Source organism: Cucurbita moschata, unplaced genomic scaffold (assembly GCF_002738365.1).
Source record: "Cucurbita moschata cultivar Rifu unplaced genomic scaffold, Cmos_1.0 Cmo_Scf00014, whole genome shotgun sequence".
Classification (NCBI taxonomy): Eukaryota; Viridiplantae; Streptophyta; class Magnoliopsida; order Cucurbitales; family Cucurbitaceae; genus Cucurbita; species Cucurbita moschata.
Genome location: NW_019268530.1, coordinates 4,397,104 through 4,416,420, shown reverse-complemented (window position 1 = coordinate 4,416,420; position 19,317 = coordinate 4,397,104). Strand labels below are relative to the sequence as shown.

At 35.2% G+C, this 19,317-nt stretch overlaps 3 protein-coding genes across 3 annotated transcripts; 1 reads left to right on the top strand and 2 right to left on the bottom strand.

The window, feature by feature from the left end:
* The first annotated feature begins 3,172 nt into the window (after positions 1 to 3,172).
* On the top strand, positions 3,173 to 3,830 carry LOC111452637 (mini zinc finger protein 1). The gene has a single exon (XM_023093453.1). It carries the CDS (start codon positions 3,391 to 3,393, stop codon positions 3,685 to 3,687), a length of 297 nt encoding a protein of 98 aa, XP_022949221.1. The 5' UTR covers positions 3,173 to 3,390; the 3' UTR covers positions 3,688 to 3,830.
* A 3,499-nt stretch (positions 3,831 to 7,329) lies between these two features.
* LOC111452096 (myb-related protein 306-like) lies at positions 7,330 to 8,598 on the bottom strand. Its single transcript, XM_023092638.1, has 3 exons — positions 8,358 to 8,598; positions 8,114 to 8,243; positions 7,330 to 8,036 (listed from the first exon to the last, which is right to left on the bottom strand). The coding sequence occupies exons 1-3, from the start codon at positions 8,491 to 8,493 to the stop codon at positions 7,475 to 7,477; spliced, it is 828 nt and encodes a 275-aa protein (XP_022948406.1). The 5' UTR covers positions 8,494 to 8,598; the 3' UTR covers positions 7,330 to 7,474.
* A 5,834-nt stretch (positions 8,599 to 14,432) lies between these two features.
* On the bottom strand, positions 14,433 to 18,725 carry LOC111452683. Its single transcript, XM_023093507.1, has 4 exons — positions 18,370 to 18,725; positions 17,722 to 18,037; positions 16,515 to 16,674; positions 14,433 to 15,076 (listed from the first exon to the last, which is right to left on the bottom strand). The coding sequence occupies exons 1-4, from the start codon at positions 18,547 to 18,549 to the stop codon at positions 14,608 to 14,610; spliced, it is 1,125 nt and encodes a 374-aa protein (XP_022949275.1). The 5' UTR covers positions 18,550 to 18,725; the 3' UTR covers positions 14,433 to 14,607.
* Positions 18,726 to 19,317: the final 592 nt, after the last annotated feature.

The window sequence follows — 19,317 nt, the reverse complement described above, 5'->3', positions numbered from 1 at the left end:
TAAAGAATGTTGTCTCTAAGTTTGTGGTGTTTGATGGATGGGGTGAGAAATTGAGGGGCCGAAAAGGAAAGAGAAGAAGGCAGTGAGTGGGGGCAGTCCAATGAGTATGATTAGTGGGTGGTTGCTTTGTCCTCTCAAATGTCCACCCATTTTGAGCCCACAAATATGAGCCCATCATTATTCTCTTTTACCAAACCCGACCAAACCAAGCCACTAGTTGGGGATTCAACCCACAGATTCTCCTTTGATTGATGCCATTTTATGCCCAAGCTCGGGCCTCCTCCTCCTCCTCCATCTATTTCATTAAACCACCATATGCATGCAATGGATCTTCCTAGGGGACCCCTTTGCAACCTCTCCCAATCAAGACAAGGAATACTAGTGGAATAAAAAGAGATATATTTATGAAATCTTTACCCAATATCTTCTAAATATATCTCTACATATCTCACCAATCTATCACTTGAGACTGATCCAGTCAATCACAACAAAATGAAAAAAATGGAGCGCAGAGAGATTTCTCCATACTAGTTCAACGGGGATGAAAATTAGATTCTCCGTCCCCTTGCTGTTAGGAAATCCAATCCCTTAGGAATCTTTATTTGGATCCGGCCAAAAATAAATAAAGAATTTCATGGAAATAGAGATTGAAATAGGAGGTGGGCAGAAACGAAGAACGCACCGAGTGGGCATCTCTAGCCTTACCTACTAAGCTATGACATTAAAAGAATAGTGGTTGAAAGTTGAAAGAATGAGGTGGATCACTGTATAGATTGGAATATCCATTTAATTGAACAAAGTTGGAGGGTTTTTTATTAAAGGAATGTTGTTATGTTACCACAAACTGAGGGCCGTGTTTTATGTGAAAGAATGAAATGGGAGTGTTGGAGAAAACTTCCCTTTTTGCTGCAAATCAAGTGTTCTTCTTTTTGTTTCTAAAAGGCAAATGAATGAATAAAAGGGCAACAAAGCAAGCCTGCACCCACACTCCAAATTAGAAACTTGTGAATGTTTCACAATTCACCGTGACCAGATCACAAGAGATGTAGAAAAACGTCGCATTCATGTACCAAAAAAAATATATATAACGCCTTAATCAACTAACGATGCAAATTAGATTAATTAGAATTTTGCGTTGACAAAGGGTTTGATTGAGAAGCATGTGAAATTGTCCCACTTCACTTTTAAAAAGGGTGTCAAATAAGCACATATTGCCGCCCATTGAAAAAACAAACAAAGCCTGACTTTGGATACATACGGCTCCATGGTGGAGAGTGGGGGATTAAAGAGACGTATTCATAGTTGATTTGAACAAACCCACTTCTTTCACTATCAAATCCCTATATTTACACCTTCATTTTCCCACACACAAACCCACAAATAAAAAAAAAAAAAGTTGACAATTTTCAAATATCTACGCTTGTACGTCCAAACCTACCATGAACACCCAATCATTCTTATCATTTCATACACTCTTTTAAGGTTTAGCTTTGAATACATATATGAAGAACACACCAACCCAACCCACAATTTTCTTTTTCTTTGCTATTTTAAGCTTATAAATGATTGTAGCGAATTGGCCAAGCTTTGTTTGATCGAATGAGTGTAAGTGTTTGATTTGATGCAAAATTCAGGGCCAGGAGTAGAAAGTTGGGGGAATCATTTTGAGCTGCGAACAACTGTTGGAAATGGGCCATACACACACACACCAAAAAATGGTTACTTTCCAAGAATGAATTAAACCCAAGTCTTAATTTGCACGTGCTTACGAACTACTTTGTTGGGGGTTCGAATTCTTCCTCGCCCACAACCGGCCAAAAAGGGAAGGACTTTTCCATCTGGGGGCTGGAAAAACATGATCGAGATAGCGGACCCAAAGCTATAGAACTTGGGTGTGGGTCTTTTGTGGAAATGGAATTGCCTTATCTTTTTATTTTTTCTTTTTCATTAATGGGTTAAGTGCCGGGTTCTAAGAATGATGTTCTAATACCATGTCAAGAATGAGAAACAAAGGTGGGATTGAAAGTCCAATCTTACCATTCACAACATTTAAATAGAATACAAATGACCAGGTGATACAATAATGTAATGGGTGTACTTCACACACGAGGAATTGCAATTATTTTGTTGAAATGTCTTCCACAAAACAGAATATATGAATATATATATATATATGATTTGTTAAATATTTATAATATCCAAAGACAGAGACCCCAAAAACAGGTAGCAGCATGGAGTAGGAGTAGTTTATAACAAAATAAAAATGGGGGTTTTGTTGATATACTTTTTTAAAAAGAATTATTAGTTTGAAAGCACGATAATGTGGAAGTTGTTCTCTGTGTTTTTGGTGGGTATTGGTGGACAAGATGAATTTGAGTGTCAATCTTTGTCTTCCAACATTTGTTCTTAGATTCTCGGGATAAGATCATGCGTATATAAGTAAAAGATAAAACATTACTATAAATACGTGTGTTTAATCGTTAATGAAACGATATTTTATACTATTGTAAAGATAAAACAAAGAAGAACAGAACCGAACAATTGTTCTTTTCTCCGTTCATCTTACCAACGCATAAGAATTTTAAGACTAACCCTTTTAAAATTATTGATGGTAAGAAACTTTGGGAGAGAAACATATTATTATCGGGATCACTTCACACATTGAAAGAGTAAAAGTTCTTCTTGTGAAATTCCATATCGGTGGGAGATGGGAACGAAACATTTCTTACAAGGGTGTGGAAGCCTCTCCCTAGCAGACGCATTTTAAAACCGTGAGACTGATGGTGATAGGTCAAAGCGGACAATATCTATCAGCAGTGACCTTTGACTGTTACAAGTGGTATCAGAACCAGGCACAAGAGAGGATGCTGGGTTCCCAAGAGAAGTGGATTGTGAGATCCCACGTCGATTGAAGAGAGGAACAAAACATTTCTTGTAACAGTATGAAAACCTCTCTTTAGTAGACGCATTTTAAAATCATGAGGTTGACGACGATACGCAACAAGTCAAAGTAGACAATATTTATTAGTAGTGATCTTCAACGGTTTGTACGTACTTCTCTCCCAATCATAATATCGGGAACCATATAGGAACTATTAAGCATCCATTATTTGTAGGTTAGAAACATATTCTCTCCTATTGGTTTGGCACTACTATTTAGCAAAGCCCTATAAATAAGAGCTCTCTAGCATGGCTAGGGTTTAGGATTAGTACTCATAGGGCACCAAAAATGGAGAGATAAAGGGCATAATTGTAGTGAGTCAAAAAGGAATCTGGATTCTTCCTCTCCCACTTTCTTTTATAGATTTGAATGAGTGAAACCCATTTCATCTCTTCATCTCACAAGCCTAGGGTTCCTTATATTGTTGTTCTTCAAACACCCTGACCACCATGATGAAGAAACGCCAAGTGATTGTGAAAAGAACAGATGGATCATCAAATAGGAACAGCAGCAGCAGCACATCATCATCAGCTGTGAGAAGCTTGGTTAGATATGGAGAGTGTCAAAAGAATCATGCTGCCAATATTGGTGGATATGCTGTTGATGGGTGCACAGAATTTCTTGCAAATGGTGAAGAAGGCTCTAATGGAGCTCTCACTTGTGCTGCTTGTGGCTGCCACAGGAACTTCCATAGAAGAGAAGTTGAAACTGAAGTGGTTTGTGAATACTTTCCTCCAAATGCTTGAAAACTTCCAAAATTATATAATATAACAACACCCTTTTCATTATTCATATTCATATATATATTGATGTCACTAAGAATGATTGTTGTTTGAAACATTAGAGATTTGTAATTAAATTGTGTATTGATTTGCTTTTCTTCTTCTTCTTCTTCATTTTCGTGTTTTTACGTCGTATCCCACATTGGTTGAGGAGGAGAACGAAACACCCTTTATAAAGGTGTGGAAACCTTTCACTGGTAGACACGTTTTAAAGTTCCTCTCAAGGGAAAACCCAAAGAGGACAATAAGTGCTAGCGGTGGAATTGGAGACACTGGGTGATGTGCTAGCAAGGTGGCTGTTCCCCAAGGGGGTAGACACAAGGCGTTGTGCCAGTAAGGATGCTAGGCCTCGAAGGGGGTAGATTTGGTGGGGTCCCGCGTAAGAATGAGTGCCAATGAGATTGCTGGGCCCTGAAAATAAGTGGATTGTGATATCCCACATTGACTGGGGAGGAGAACGAAACTCTCTTTGTAATAGTGTGGAAACCTTTCCATGAGAAAGCTCAAAGAAGACAATATCGGTTAGCAGTGAACTTATGCCGTGACATTTTCCTTTTGTGTCTGTAAAGTCTCTTCCTTGAATAGAAATGACTATTGGTGATTCAAAAGAACAGACAAAAGGAAAAGTAAAACACTGCAGCTGAGTGGTGTATTGTCAAGAACTAATTTCTTGACCCTTTCCCCTTGTTATTTTGATTCTGTTTGTTCATTGGGAAAATGGGTATCATATTTTAGAGGATTTGGAGAGATGAGTATCAATAATTTCAAACTTGATTCATCTTGGTTAACTACTTAATCAACACAAAACCCCATTTAGTGATGTGTAAATTAGTTAAAAATTGATAGCCGGGGCCAGCATAGATCAAACCATGACCTCATATAAATAGAAGTTACCTTATCTTTGAAGCAATCATTAGTGAAAAGAAATATTATTATATCACTCCTACAAGGAGGCCCCACAGATATCCAATCACATCACACAGCTTTGAAATACAATAGCCATGAATTCTTTAGTAGAAGCTGACCTAATTTTGAAGAACCCTATTTAGATCTCTCCCTATAGCTGTGGTGCTGTGGGTTAGTTTGTTGTTTATGATAATGTTGGCATTTTTTTAATACCATACATGTGGAGCTTTTGCTTTCTGAATAATTGGTTAAAGTTGAGTGTCATTTTACAACATTCATCCTTTGATTTGAAGGCCTTGGAGTACAATTCATTTTTTGAATGTTTTGGATGATTTGGATGATTAGATATTGAAGTGAGTGATTTAATCAACCAAAACAAGCATGGATTAGCCATATATTCTTATTTCATTTAGCTAAATCATATGATTAATCAATTCTGTCAATTCATAAGAACAAATTTTGAAACCAAAGATTCAAACATTTGCATGTGCATTGCTTGTTGTATTCAACCATTTTCAGATTTCACTCAAACCCTCAAATTCATTGAACTTTGGTATCCACATATCAACTTCATTGTGATTTGATATCCAAACCCTTTACTGTTTGTCACTGCCAATGATACAAAATGAATTTGATAAGAATGTGTCGAGTTTCTCTGATCCTTCTTCGAATTAGTAATTAGCATCAAAGTTGTTATAAAACGAAAGAACAAATCTATAGGTGTGTATAAAACTATACGAACATGTATATAACTCAGTTAGCTAAGAACGGAAATGGATTTGTAGCGTAGTTTTTGTTTGTTTGGAGGGTTAGAAAAGAAAAGGAATGGGTAGCAAAGTTATAATGAGTATAAGCTAAAAATGACAAAGTTGAGCTGGGTGTTGTGATGGGGTTTGGGACAGACAGACAGTGACTTGAAAAGGCTATTCCTCTCAATTTTTAACATTGTACACATCCATCTCTGTCTGTCTTTGTCCTTTTTTTTTTTTTTTCATGTCTTCATCCATTCATTTCCATACATGCTTCAACTTCACATATGTTTGGTTAATGAAAACTACAAAATCCATAAATCTTATCTTTCATTGGATAAACATCTGATGAATGTTTAGGACAAATTTCTATTATGTCTCTAAATTTTAAAAAATTTTGTCGTTTTAAAGTGTAGATTTCTATTATTCGATGATGTTTGGTTCTGAATTGTCACAATAGTAGATGTCTTGAATAAGGGATAACTTTCAATTATGCCCTTAAATTTTAGGGTAGGTTTCGTTTCAAAATTACAACTTTATTAGGTTATTTGTTAATTGAAGGTAAAAATATGATGCGACAAATAACGGTAGAAATAGTTCTCTTTCTTATTCTTGAGCAAGTTTTCGGGAGGGCTTGACTTAATTGATCTATGATTTATGTTTCGTCTTTCGTTTCGAGAATATATTTATGAATTTCGATTCTTTATGTTTACATTGATTGTTTACCGACCAAGATATATGGATCCATGGGTTTATATATCTAACTTTTTTCTTTTTACTGCATTGTCACTCCCTTTGACAGCATCCACTAATTGAAAGGCATATTTCAACTCTATCGTTTTCGGGATGCTCTTAATAACCAACGAATGGCAAGTGTCTTTCCTTGTGTTGATCCTATTTTAATGGGAATTTGATGAGTTGATATGCTTACACGTCTTGCTTTAACTGCTATATCGAGAGTTATGTGCTATATCAAATAGAATAATATTGAAAATCTCACAAATATTAAATATATAATTAAAAATATAAGTTTGATAATAAATAAAATAATTAATTAGAAAATAGGTAAGAGTGGAGAGTGTGGGCTAAGTTAGACTAATTGTTGGCAATGTGAAGCCCAATTCAATGAGCTTAATGGGCCGAATATGGATAGCTATATAATTAAATTGAATGGATGGTTAATTGACCAAAATGCCCTTAATCCAAAATGAAAATATTTACAAAATCCTAACCCAAAGCTTAATTAGTTTTAAATATTTTCAAATTTGCTTACTTAGTTACTCCTAGGAGTGATTTTAGATTTTGTAATTTTTTTAATGAGAGTTTTTGCTAATACATTAATGGTTGAGGTGGAATCTTGTCTTCCGAACCATTATACTTGGACTAAGATCGATGAATTGAGCCAATGGAACGGTGTGGTGTAAAGACAATGGTCCCAATTTCCACCCGTTCAAACTATCAAGTTGTGTTCATATGGTCCACAGGAACAAACTAGACAAACATTAGAAAATTTAATTTGTAAGACTTTTCATTTTCGAAAAAGTCGGTAAAAGGTAGATAAACTTATAATCATACGAAAAAAAAAAGTTGAGCAAAAAGTGAAAAATAGATTTATTTTGAAAGCACCAAGATTAAAATTGTAACGGTCTAAATTCGCTGCTACAAATGGTAACAGATTCAGACACTAGGCGGAATGCCAACGAGAACGTTGAACCCTCTACGAGGGTAGATTATGAGATCCCACATCAGTTGGAGAAAAGAACGAAACATTTCTTATAAGAGTGTAAAAATCTCTCTTTAATAGACGTGTTTTAAAATTATGAGGGTGACAGTGATACGTAACGGACTAAAGCGAACAATATATGTTAACAATATTATGGCGGCGTAATTAAAGTGAATCCCGATCTTCTTTTAACATACAAAACTTATGGTGATATATAAGATCATGGAGAAATTATAACATATGATTTTTATTTCCATATATATATATATATATATAGATACATAGATATAGTATAGAGCATGTAATTTCATGTTAATTTACACTTTTGTTCTTCCCTCCCACAGGGATATTTATTGTAAAAAGTGTTTGTTCATCATGTTTCAGCTTCTAATGACACACTAATTATATGATCAGCATGAACATGAGCCAAAGCTCCATCATCAAACAGCCACTTCTCCAGGAAACTAAGAGGAGGAACTTGATTTGTTGTAGAGGTTGAAGGAGAATTGCTATTGTCATTGAAATTAAACAAGGAATCATCCAAATTCACCTCCGGTGAGTTGTTGTAATTGGTTCCACTTTGTGATCCTTCACTTTGTGTGGAACATTTTGGTGATTTCTTCATCCAATTCTCAAGCAATTTGGCTATATTTTCAGCACTTGATGCATAAGTTGCAGTTGATTGTTGGGGTTTTGATGCTTCCATGGTTTCATATGAGCTTGGTTTGTGTAAGGAAAGCGCTTCACAAAGGGCTCTTTTGGCTGTGTGTATGTCTGTTTGAAGCCTTCTTTCCCACTGCCCTTTGGAGATTCTAGTTTGGGCACCATCTGACCCTGAGTGCAGCTTTTTCAGCTTCTTTTTCAAGTGCGTGTTCCAGTAGTTTTTTATGTCGTTGTCTGTTCTTTGCGGAAGGTACGACGCTATGGCTGCCCATCTACACAACACCGACAAAATCGTCGCGGTTTTAATTTCAACGACGGAGGGAAGATTCGAAACATTTGTAGTGATTACCTGTTACCCAAAAGAGCTTGGAGATGAATAATCATGTTCTCTTCATGATCAGTGAAGTTTCCTCGCTTGATACCGGGTCGGAGGTAATTGGTCCATCGTAGCCTACAACTCTTACTGCATCTTAGCAAACCTGAGAACATAATTGCAACAAGGAAATGGGTAGGTGGCAAAATTAACACCAGGAATTAAATGCAAAAACCCAACTCAAAAAATCAAAACTTTAGGCTGAAAAGAAGGGATTGACCAGTATTTGTTGGAACCCATCGCCAATTGCTAGGCCCATGTTCTTGAATGTAAGAAACCAAGATGATATCTTCCTCAGGTGTCCATGGCCCTTTTTTCACGCCCACTTTGTCACAACATGGATGCCTTCCCATCATTGATGAACTTGATCTTCGTGTTCGTGTTCGTGTTCGTGTTCTTGGGCTCTAGCTCATAATAGAAATGGTATGGAAGGGAAGGTTTACAAAGCAAATTCAGGGTTGTGTATATGTAGAGGTTTATATATATTGCAAGAGAGAGAGAGAGAGGAAAAACGAGTCAAACGTACAGCAATCAGCATTTAATCTTTGATACAAAAAGTCAACTCTCTCACACTTACAAGGCTGGATTGCATTGAATGTGGGTATTGTAATGGCACAGAAGAAACCAAAAAAAGAAGGGAAAAAAAGACTCTAATTCAGGTCAGAATTGAGTAACCAGCGTTATTGAGTGAGATTGTTTATCGTTTCGGACTTTACAATGTTCGATGTCTTCCAAAAGAATAATAAACGAGAGAGTGGCACGGTTAGGTGGTTCAAATAATCTCAATACACGAAAAATTAGATCAATTTAACTCAACCGGTACGGTTAGAGTTGATTAAGTTAGGTAGGTTTATGAACTTATAACATCATGGTTCGAACCCTATTCATAATGGTATGATTCTTTCGTTCAACAACACCAATTTGTTGAGGCGAATATGGATTTGGAAGTTGCCTTCTTATCCCATTTTCAGTACAAAAATTTGTGAATTTTGATGAAGTAAATTCTCTTCCACGATATGTTTTAAGACCTTTGACCTACTTCACGTTTCACCTACTATTTAAATTCTTTGAAGAGCTTAAATGCTTCAGATTTCTTAGGTAGAAAATCGATCCACATGTACAATGAAATACCACCTTTAGATTTGTGCCATTTTCCAACAAAGAAAATCGAGTTTGTCCCAGCCACATTAGGTAGAACGTCCCAATTTTGATTTTTTCTTTTTTCGGTGTGTGTGGTTCCTTAAACGTTTATGAGTATCGTCCATGCTCCTCGAGTCTTCCCTCCTTTGGCAAATGTTAGAGGCAATTTCATCCAAGGTTAATAGGACTTGGAGATCTAAGGGGTTGATTCCTAACTCGAACTCTTTGCTAATGGAAGTTTTGGTCGAAGTCATCTTCATCTAGAGTTTGATTCCTCAATGCTTTGAATTCCTCGAGTTGGTTCTCCCGTGGTCGAAGCTAAGGTAAGCTCTTCTTAATGGAAAACTCACAATTACTTGAGAAATATTCCCCCTTGTCCTCCACGGATATAACTTGATGAGAATTGTGTTCATTTACGACACAATACAATGTGATCCATTACCTTTTTGCTCGTCCTCAATGTTGGTGTGCAAGTTTCTCAATCAAACACTCTCGATTCCCACAAATAGCATCAATTGTGTTGAACACAACACTTTTGGAAAAAAATACTCACACTTATATTATAACCAATTAAGAAAAGACTACAAGACAGACACAATTTATTTTGCTTGAGATTGTTTGGGTTGTAACACTGATCATCGACGACAATGCAATTCAGAGGAGTTACTACTAACGTCGATAATAAATTCCGACAACCAATCATAAATTTCAAAATATTTCCATAAACACCCAGTAAAACATTTAAAATGAGTATCATTTTAAACTTAAACAACCAAGTAAGTTTTAAACAGCGAAAACATAAATACACAAAACATACCCAGACATGGATTCCCTGTAGTCTCTAGCCTGTCGGTTTTGCCCTCGGTTGGTCTTCATCATCTAAATCTAGAAAGAAAAGTTAAAATAATTTTGATGAGTAATTGACTCTATTAGGTTAGTGATAATCTTTTAACTAATTATTGATACACAAATCTGAGCAAAGGGAAACGCACATGATCAACACATGATTCAACAATAAATTTATAATTTAGGGGATAGAGGTGACCTACAAAACAAAGAAAATTGCACACAAGTCCGACGCTTACCACACACACTACATGTAGCTAGATTTTAGGTTTAGAGAACGAGGATTGAGTTACCTAGAATTTCATTTCATTTCATGTCTTTCAAATAGGTTGAGGACAAATTCCGATCTGGGCTTCTCTCGAAACTCATTAAATTGTAGGTGTGCCAAGACTACGCCCTCACGAACTCGACCTAGACCTAAGACTAGGCAAGCTTTCAAGTCTTTTGATCAATCTAGTAGCCTGTTTACTAAAAGAAACAAAGTGATTAAAGATGGAAAAGTCCAAAAACAAAGATTGTTTAGTTCCAACATCTTTAGATCGTTATGAAACGTGGGGACGGGAGAGTAATAGTGATTTGGACTTCATTCGTTACGACGTGTAGCTGCCTTAAGCCACTCCTCCTCATACAACAAATCCAAATCAATGGAAATCGATACATCTCCATAACAAAAATAGTTCCTAAAACTTCTATCCAATCTCCTAAAGTTTTAATTTAATAATTTTACTTCATCGTAAGATCTGTCCCAATCAATTGGGTGAAGTATTTAAGTTTGAAAGTAAATGACGTTACATGAGATAATTGAATTGACGTCTTTATTTATAGCTTAATAAATACTAAAACGAGAGATAGACGTTTCAACCTCATAAACGTAATAATTATACCGAGATATTCAATTTTTTTTTTTTTTTTTTTTAATTTTACAAGTTCGATAACATATAATGTAATAGATTTATGAATGACATATATCTTAACCAGTTAAATTATTGTCAGATTAATATATCAAAAGTAGGCTTGAAATATAAGCTACCGATACGTGTTCTTTTGTCGTGGTTTGTATTAGGTTTAATTAGTTATTAAATAACATCATATTCTCTTAATGTTATGTAACGATGAAGTGATTGATTAGAGATCCATCCATTTATATGATTTATATAATATTTATTGGCATTTAAAAATGGTTAGAGATCTTTTCAAATATTTTTCTATATTTGTCCGGACATACATTAAAATTTCCAAATTTTCCGGCTAGGGTTGGGAGAGGGATTTGATTTTTTATTATAAAAGAATTTGGAACAGTTGTTCGTACTTAACTAAAATTATAAAAGTTAGGTTGGGTTAAATTTTTTATTTGGTCTGGTTGAAATTTTAGAAAATGGAAAACTCCAATCTATTTGTCCGATGTCATTTCTTTATTGGGTTATGACCGACTCAGTTTTATCAAACAAAAAAAAATCTTGAAAAAGAATTTTAAATTTAGAAAGTTAAAAAAATATTATATATATGTGGAGAAATAAAAGTGTAAAATAGTGAAATATAAAATGCAATATGAATATGGTTGCATTTAAGTGGACAAAATTTGTGATTTCCTCCATTTGTTTGACTATTTGCACACCTTTCTTTTTTCCATCCAAACGGCACCGTTTCGTTTTCATTTTTCTCAATATCTTATCACTTTATTTTTCTATTTTATTATTATAACCTTCATTTATTCTATAATTCTATCAATATTCTTTTTAATTCTAAATTTTACTAAAACCAATATTAAACTAATAAACATGAATTTATTGGATTCTACAATTATTTATTTATTTATTATTATTATTATTTTTTAAAGAAAAACAAAGTTTTCGATAACATTTTTTAAAAAGAATGATATCATTTTAAAGAAAATATATAAAAAAAAATCATAAAACATCTTTAAAAATTAAATAATTATTGAATGACTAAAGTTATACACCGTGTATATATAAGTGTATATATAAGTAGGTTAAATTAACAAAAATACTTATAAATTTGGTAGTTTGTCTAGAAAATACTTTTTAACTTTAAATTTTTTTAATAATATATTTAAATTAAAAAAAAAGTCCCAAAAATTCAATTACCAATAGTTTTGGATAAAAATTGAAAATTTTTTTTTTACCTCCAATAATATCTCATAAATTATCTCCAAAATTTTATATTATTTTTTTGTAAATTTTATGAAAATTTTTTAAACTTAGTGCTAATAGCAAAAGTATTTTTAATTTTTTAAAAAAAAATTTGAAATATGTTTATGAAATTTTTTGAAAATTTAATAGTATTTTTTTAAACACATTAGTAAAAATAAGAATATTTTGAAAATAAAATATTAACTGTTCCATAATTATATATATATAGTTTAAGAATAGGTTTTAGATTTTTTTATAAAAAAAATTTAAGGTTATTATTGAAATTTTTAGAAATTTAAAGATATTTTTTTAAATAAAATACAATTTTGACATGTATTTTTATTAATTGAGCTTATATACATGAATTTGTATTTATGATATAAGATAAATAATGAGTTAATTAATTTGCATTTAAACAAGGCCCGATGTTGTGGGATTTTACTCTCCACTGGAGAACCCTCGACACGGGTGCCACGTGTAGTAATGACCTGGAATATAATTTCATAATTAGATGTACTGAATCCTGAACAGTGATGGGTTTTCTCATGCAAAGTCACAAGGAAGGTGCCACGTGGGATAAAAAATTTATTTAGACAATCACGCACTTAAATACTTAAGAGTTTGCACACCCACCTTTATGAGGCCACTTAAATGGCGACACGTACACGAATTAATTATGGTGATATGCGCACATTTGTCAACACTCTACAGCTAGGAAATTCCACGCCATCTCGACCCATCCCAGAAGGTACACGTGTATGGCTGGTAACACTCTGGCTTGGACTTTCGTATTTAAAAAATGGAATAAGAAACTCCAGTTGGCAAATACAAATTTCTTCATATAAATATAAGGACCAAAATTAACATTTTCGAAAATTGTCTTAAAATAAAAAGTATATTATTATTTAATTTTCTCATATTTAATTAAAATTTTGACTATTTCTACCCCTAAGATATTAATTTATTTCTCTCAATTAATTAAATTATAAACAAGATTTTGAGGAATGATTTCTATAGAAAAAACGTGAATTTTGAATGGAAAATTAAAAAATTAATTATTGTTTATTTATTTATTTATTCAAAATTCATGAGAGATGTGGGAAAAGATGTATAGAGGTTACGTAGGAAAATTGAATAGGTAATTCTAATATATATATATATATATATAAAAATTGGAAAAATGGCCGAAAATGTGTAAGGAAGAAAGATTGGGCCTGTTAGGTGAAGTTGGAGCCCACAAAACAAGAGAAAACGGTTTAAATGCATGACAAAGGTGGGCCCAGATGAGGCCCATAACTAAGACAGGATGAGGTGTCACAATCTTGATGCAATGGAGTTAGGGTTCTGAATTGTGATTGGTTGATATATATATATTAATTATATGGGCCCTACATTATCTCAATAACATGATAATAAAATTTCCAAAAAAAAAAATAGTATTTTTTTATTCACATAATAATTTCATCTTTATAAATATTTTTTAAATGTCGGTGGGCTCCACGTCTTTATTAAAAATATATTAATGTGACAGAAAAACGAAGGAAGCATTCATATTCTTATAGTACTAAAAAATTTCTCAATCAAATGAATTAGTCAATATTTTAGACATGTAGAATTTCGGTATCGGTAGGGCCCTTAGTTGTCGTCACTCGATTGAATATGGTTCGATGTTTGGAAGAGGTGTAAGTAAGTTATGGATCACATCGTCGTGCTATGCCATTATTTGCATTCATATTCTTAGAAATTTCTTCATTTAAACATTGGTATATAGAAATGTGTGTTAAATGAACACGACTCTCCACAATAGTATGATATTATCTACTTTGAGCATAAACTCTCATGACTTAAGCCTCATACTACTGCCGAGTATTCTTTGATTATAAACCATGATCATAGACTTTCATCATCCTGAACTCATAACTTTGCATCATTTAAATAACTATTATACTCCAAAGTATAATGAATGGGTTACTATATGATTGAGGAAATAATATTCCATGAATATTTGAAGCAGGGAAAAAAAGGCAATGAGTTAAAATGATAATCTTCAATTAAATGTCATTAATTACCTAAAGATTAGGTGGTTAAATTAGGTAAAAAGTTAAAAAAAGATATTTAAAATAATAAAGTACCTAAATCTAATTATTTTATAGAGTGGGAGATTTAAATCTTTCCAATAAATAGGAAGTGACATGACATTATGATCATTTAATGATATGTTTAAATGATATGCAAAATAATCTACCACTCTTAGCTAAACAGCAGAAGAGGAGCTTGAGTGTATGGAAATGAGATTCTTTTAGACAAAATTAAGGAACAACTTACACGTACATTTCAATCTGTAACCTCAAAATTCTCCTTCAAGAACTGATGGAGTTCTTCTGCAACTACTGTCGGATACTCTTCTTGAGGCAGAAGGGCTCCTGGCAACTCCACAAACTTGCTCACCCCTTTGGCTCCTCGTAGAGCTTCCATTTCTGCCTTGGACCTCTTGGGTGATTTTTCTGTTGATACAACTAAAACTGCCATCTTTTCGTCCAACCCTGAAAACAGTTCGACAAACTCTTCTCGGGATTTGACGGGATCAAGAAGACCCGTCAAGAAAGCAGCAGGCACGTAACGGGCACCGTCTCTTTTAGTCAATGCATATCTACTTTCAATGATTTCTGGAGTAACATTGTCAGGGTTGGCATAGACGTGAGATTTGTACTGTGATTCAATTGCCTTTTCATTGCTGACGAGTATGTTATACATCATCCAACCTACAGCAGGTGCCCTTAATGTGCCTCTAAGAAATCCATACCTGGGGATCAGGAAGTGACACATTTAGATTAAGTTCATGGTGATGAGCATAACCAATAGCATGTCTTAATAAGGATACACGTCTCCTCAACTAAATAAATGGTGTTTTCCTTATTTTTTTTCTTTTAAAAACTTTCCTTATGAAAAACATCTAAAAAGATATTAATTAAACCACAAGCAAGCACAAGAAGCAAGTAAAAAAAAAAACAAAATAATCCTCTCAATGTTTTGAAACGCGTATGCTAGGGAGAGGTTTCAACACCCTTATAAAGAATGTTTTATTTCCCTCTCCAACCGATGTGAGATCTCACAATCCACCCCCCTTAAGGGCTCTACATCATCGCTGGCACACCGCCCAGTGTCCACCCCCTTCGAGGTTCATCGTCCTCATTGGCACACTGCCTAGTGTTCATCCCCCTTCGATGCTCAGCGTCCTCGCTGACACACTACCCGATGTCCACCCCCTTTAGGGCTCAGCGTCCTCGCTAGCATACTGCCCGGTGTCTGGCTTTGATACATTTGTAACAGCCCAAGCCCACCACCAATAGATATTGTCCTCTTTGGGATGTTACAATTTTTCTGTTGTGTGGTGGTGACTGGCGAGAGATAGAGAATGGGTGAGATAGTGTGTAGCAAGTTGAAGTGGTTCAGTGACCACGAGAGGTATGGTTTCGTTTCTCTTAACCAAGTATGGGAGGATAATTTTGTCCACCCCCCCCCCCCCCCCCCCCACAAACATCAAATCCAAGGGGGGTTCTGTATTCATGGTTGGAAAGGATGTAGTGTTTGAGATCAAGGTAGAATTTCCAAGGCTGTTGATATCACTGGCCCAGCCTAGTCAGAAGCAGGGGTGGGGTTACGGTGGTGGATACAGAGGCAAAAGAGAAAAAGAAGAAGATGGTAGAATTATAGAAGAGGAAGGCACGGTGAGGGTGGAAAATGTGGATTTAATATGGTGATAGTAGTAGCCGAGGTGGTTAAGGTGGTGGCGGCTCTTAGCTTAAAGTGTGGTAAGACAAGGGCATATTCCCAGAGATTGCAACTAGAATGGTTCTCAAACTGATGGAAATAGGTATGGTGGCAGTGGAGGGAAAAAGCCAAGCAAGATTGACTTCAAGAGAGAGCTCTTGTTCTAGCCTCTACATAATCCTGGCAGCGGAATCGTTATAGTTATGGTGAATCTAACACCTTTAAGTGTTCAAACAATGGCCGCTAATCTTGTAATTTGGTGGATGCCATTTACTTTTACTGCTTTCAGAGGGCACGTTTCGGTTTCCTTCTACACCTTTTGACAAAGTTTTGAACTACTCGGTCTGTAAGGTGCATCTTATGCCAAAGAGGAGAACCAATTGTGTTGTCACCTCAATTCCCAGTTCTAAAGAGCATTCAAGATACAGCATCATAAATTCAATTAATAGAACAAATAATAGGTCCAGTACCTCGACTCCATGCTGGAATCCCGACCGAATACAATAGGAAGTGGCCCAGCCCATGTGGGTGCAACAGCGGCAATGCCCCTTGGTTTCACTAAACCTCTATTTGCTGCACGAATTGTTAGTGCAGCTGCATGGCCACCTCCAAATACCACCAAATCATCTTCTGCTTTGGTGGTACAAAGATTATTAGCAACAATATAAAAAATAAATATAGTTGCAATTGAAAATAATGTTGGAAGTGAAATTTTGGAAAGACAGAATTGAAGAACATAATCGTCTTGCAATGCAATCAGCATCAAAACAACCTGAAGAAAACTATTTTGAGAGGATTTGTATGTGATGTAAGAGGCCAGACAAAGGCATATTATAGAAGATGGGGAATGAATCACAGGAACTGACAACGGGAACTGACAAAAAGGTGAGAGACTATGTAACAGTCCAAGCCCACCACTATCAGATATTGTCCGCTTTGGTCCGTTACATATCGTCGTCAGCCTCATAGTTTTAAACCGTGTCTGTTAGGAAGAGGTTTTCACACCCTTATAAGGAATGCTTTATTCCTCTCTCCAACCGATGTGGGATCTCACAAGTTAGAAGATCAACAAAATATTCAAGCAAAAAGAAATTGAAAAGTAAAAAGAAGCAGCAATATGAACAAAATCTATAACCAAAGCAGAAGCACATGGTAACATGCAGATAAGATGATGGAAATCTAGTTCTACAATCTTGAGTTAAATTAAGCTTTTTATAACATGAACACTAAATAATTCTGTGTTCATAGCAGCAAGAACACCTAAGCGTTTTAACACAACATTACTCAACAGTCATTCAAATGAGCTGCATATGTCCTTTAAATATCTTTCGAGTGTCTCTCGGCCAGTTAGCCAACAATAAAGCCTGAGAAATTCTAAACAGTTTGGAACAAGTACATTTGAAGGCTATTAAAATATTAGTATACGTTCTTACTAATATTCGAAGGTACCATAAACTGTATCCTGTGCAGTCAAGCATTAGCTTAATTTGTATTCTATTTCCATAAATTTAGAACCACTACATAGCTTAGACTTTGGACAAAGCTAGCCACAGGAAAGTGAGATGGTAAGAACTAAGAAATATTAGCATCACGAGCAAGATGATTGGTTAAATCATCTATTCCTTCTCTCAATTTATAATCATAGAAGCTCATCAAGATAAGGGCTGCAATACTAACTTGAGCTGCTTACTGGACCATCAGGAGCATTGATCAAGTCCACTAAGAACTTCTCCATCACATCAGCATTGTAATCCATCTTTGGCCTATCAGAGAAACCTAGACCAGGCCAATCAACGATAGTAGCACGCCAATTGATTTTACTATCCTTCTGTACAAGTTCTCTTGCCACTATTCTCCATTCCTCCACAGTGCTAACATCAGAAATCGTGGGTATCATGAGAATATCTTTAGGTGGATCAGCACTCTGGCTTTCATGTTCCTCATAATAGATGTTTATAAGATTGTCTTTGAATTTCCACTGCCAGTTACTAGCCTGAGCTAGAATGAAGTATTGTATGAGATTCAGACCAACACACATACTAAATTCACAGTTTATAACTAATGATAAGAAGAGAAAATGGAAACAAACAAATCAAGTCCCATAAGCAACAAGGTCCTATAGAATTGGTCACCAATTACCACGCAACGGAATGAATCAATCAATACCCACTTTAACAAATCCAGCAACAAGAGGTCCATAATCATTGGAAATTCTACTCTAACGGTACTCCCAAAAAGATTGGATGAAAAAAGAAAAAGGAAAGCATTTCAAAACACAATCAATTCAATATTAGAATACATGGTCAGCCGAGTGTGATCATGTACCTTTAATGGGGTCGAGCGTGTCGCCTCTGAGGAGTATTTGGAGTAATCCAAAGTGGTCGAAGCTCTAATTGTAAGGGGTTTTAGAAAGAAAGCATTATGCGGAGAAAGGGGTCGACGGGATTTGGAGGAAGAAATGAGGGATGTCGATGAGAAGGGGTGCAATTTTGCAGAGAAAGCCATGGCAATAGTTAAAGAGGTGAAGAGCAGGTGGAATTGGAAGTGGGTTTTGCGCGGTTTAGAATGAAAATGGCGATTTGAGATTTGCAGGCTTGGTTGAGACAAGGAGGCCGCCAAGCGCTAAGGTCAATAAGGGCGACGGTGGCACTGCCACGATTACCTACCTCCTCCTGTTCCTAAAATATCAAGTCCGTGTCCACTACAACACTCAAATAATTTATTCTTTTTTGGATTATTATATTTAATTCACCAAAATATCACCCCTCTATTTATTTATTTTTTATTTTTCTTTTCATCTTACCGATATGAAAATAAGTTCAAAAAAAAGTTTTTAATTTGTCCACTCGTCAGCTTCCTAATTTTAAACCCTTAAACTTGATAGAAATTTTCACTTTCCACGCCTTGATAAGAAATATTTCTCTACAATCGATGGATATCTCACAATCCACCTCTTTGAGGGCTAGCGCCATCTCACAATCCACCTCTTTGAGGGGTAGCGCATCCCCAACACATCCAAATTCGTCTCCGTTCTCAGATGGAGTGCCCTCTCCCAACAAACTTTTCAGGCCTTCTTCAACAACTTTTAGCTTCTTTTTCATTTTTTTAATACCTCTCTCTTTTATTTCTATCATACCATAATGCTATGATACTTAATTGTTGGGCTGAAATATCACAACCTAGCATTCTAATACAACTTGTTGTATTAAAATGTTACAATATTTAGTATTTCGATACTCAATTGTTGTAGCGAAATGCCATAATCAAATATGA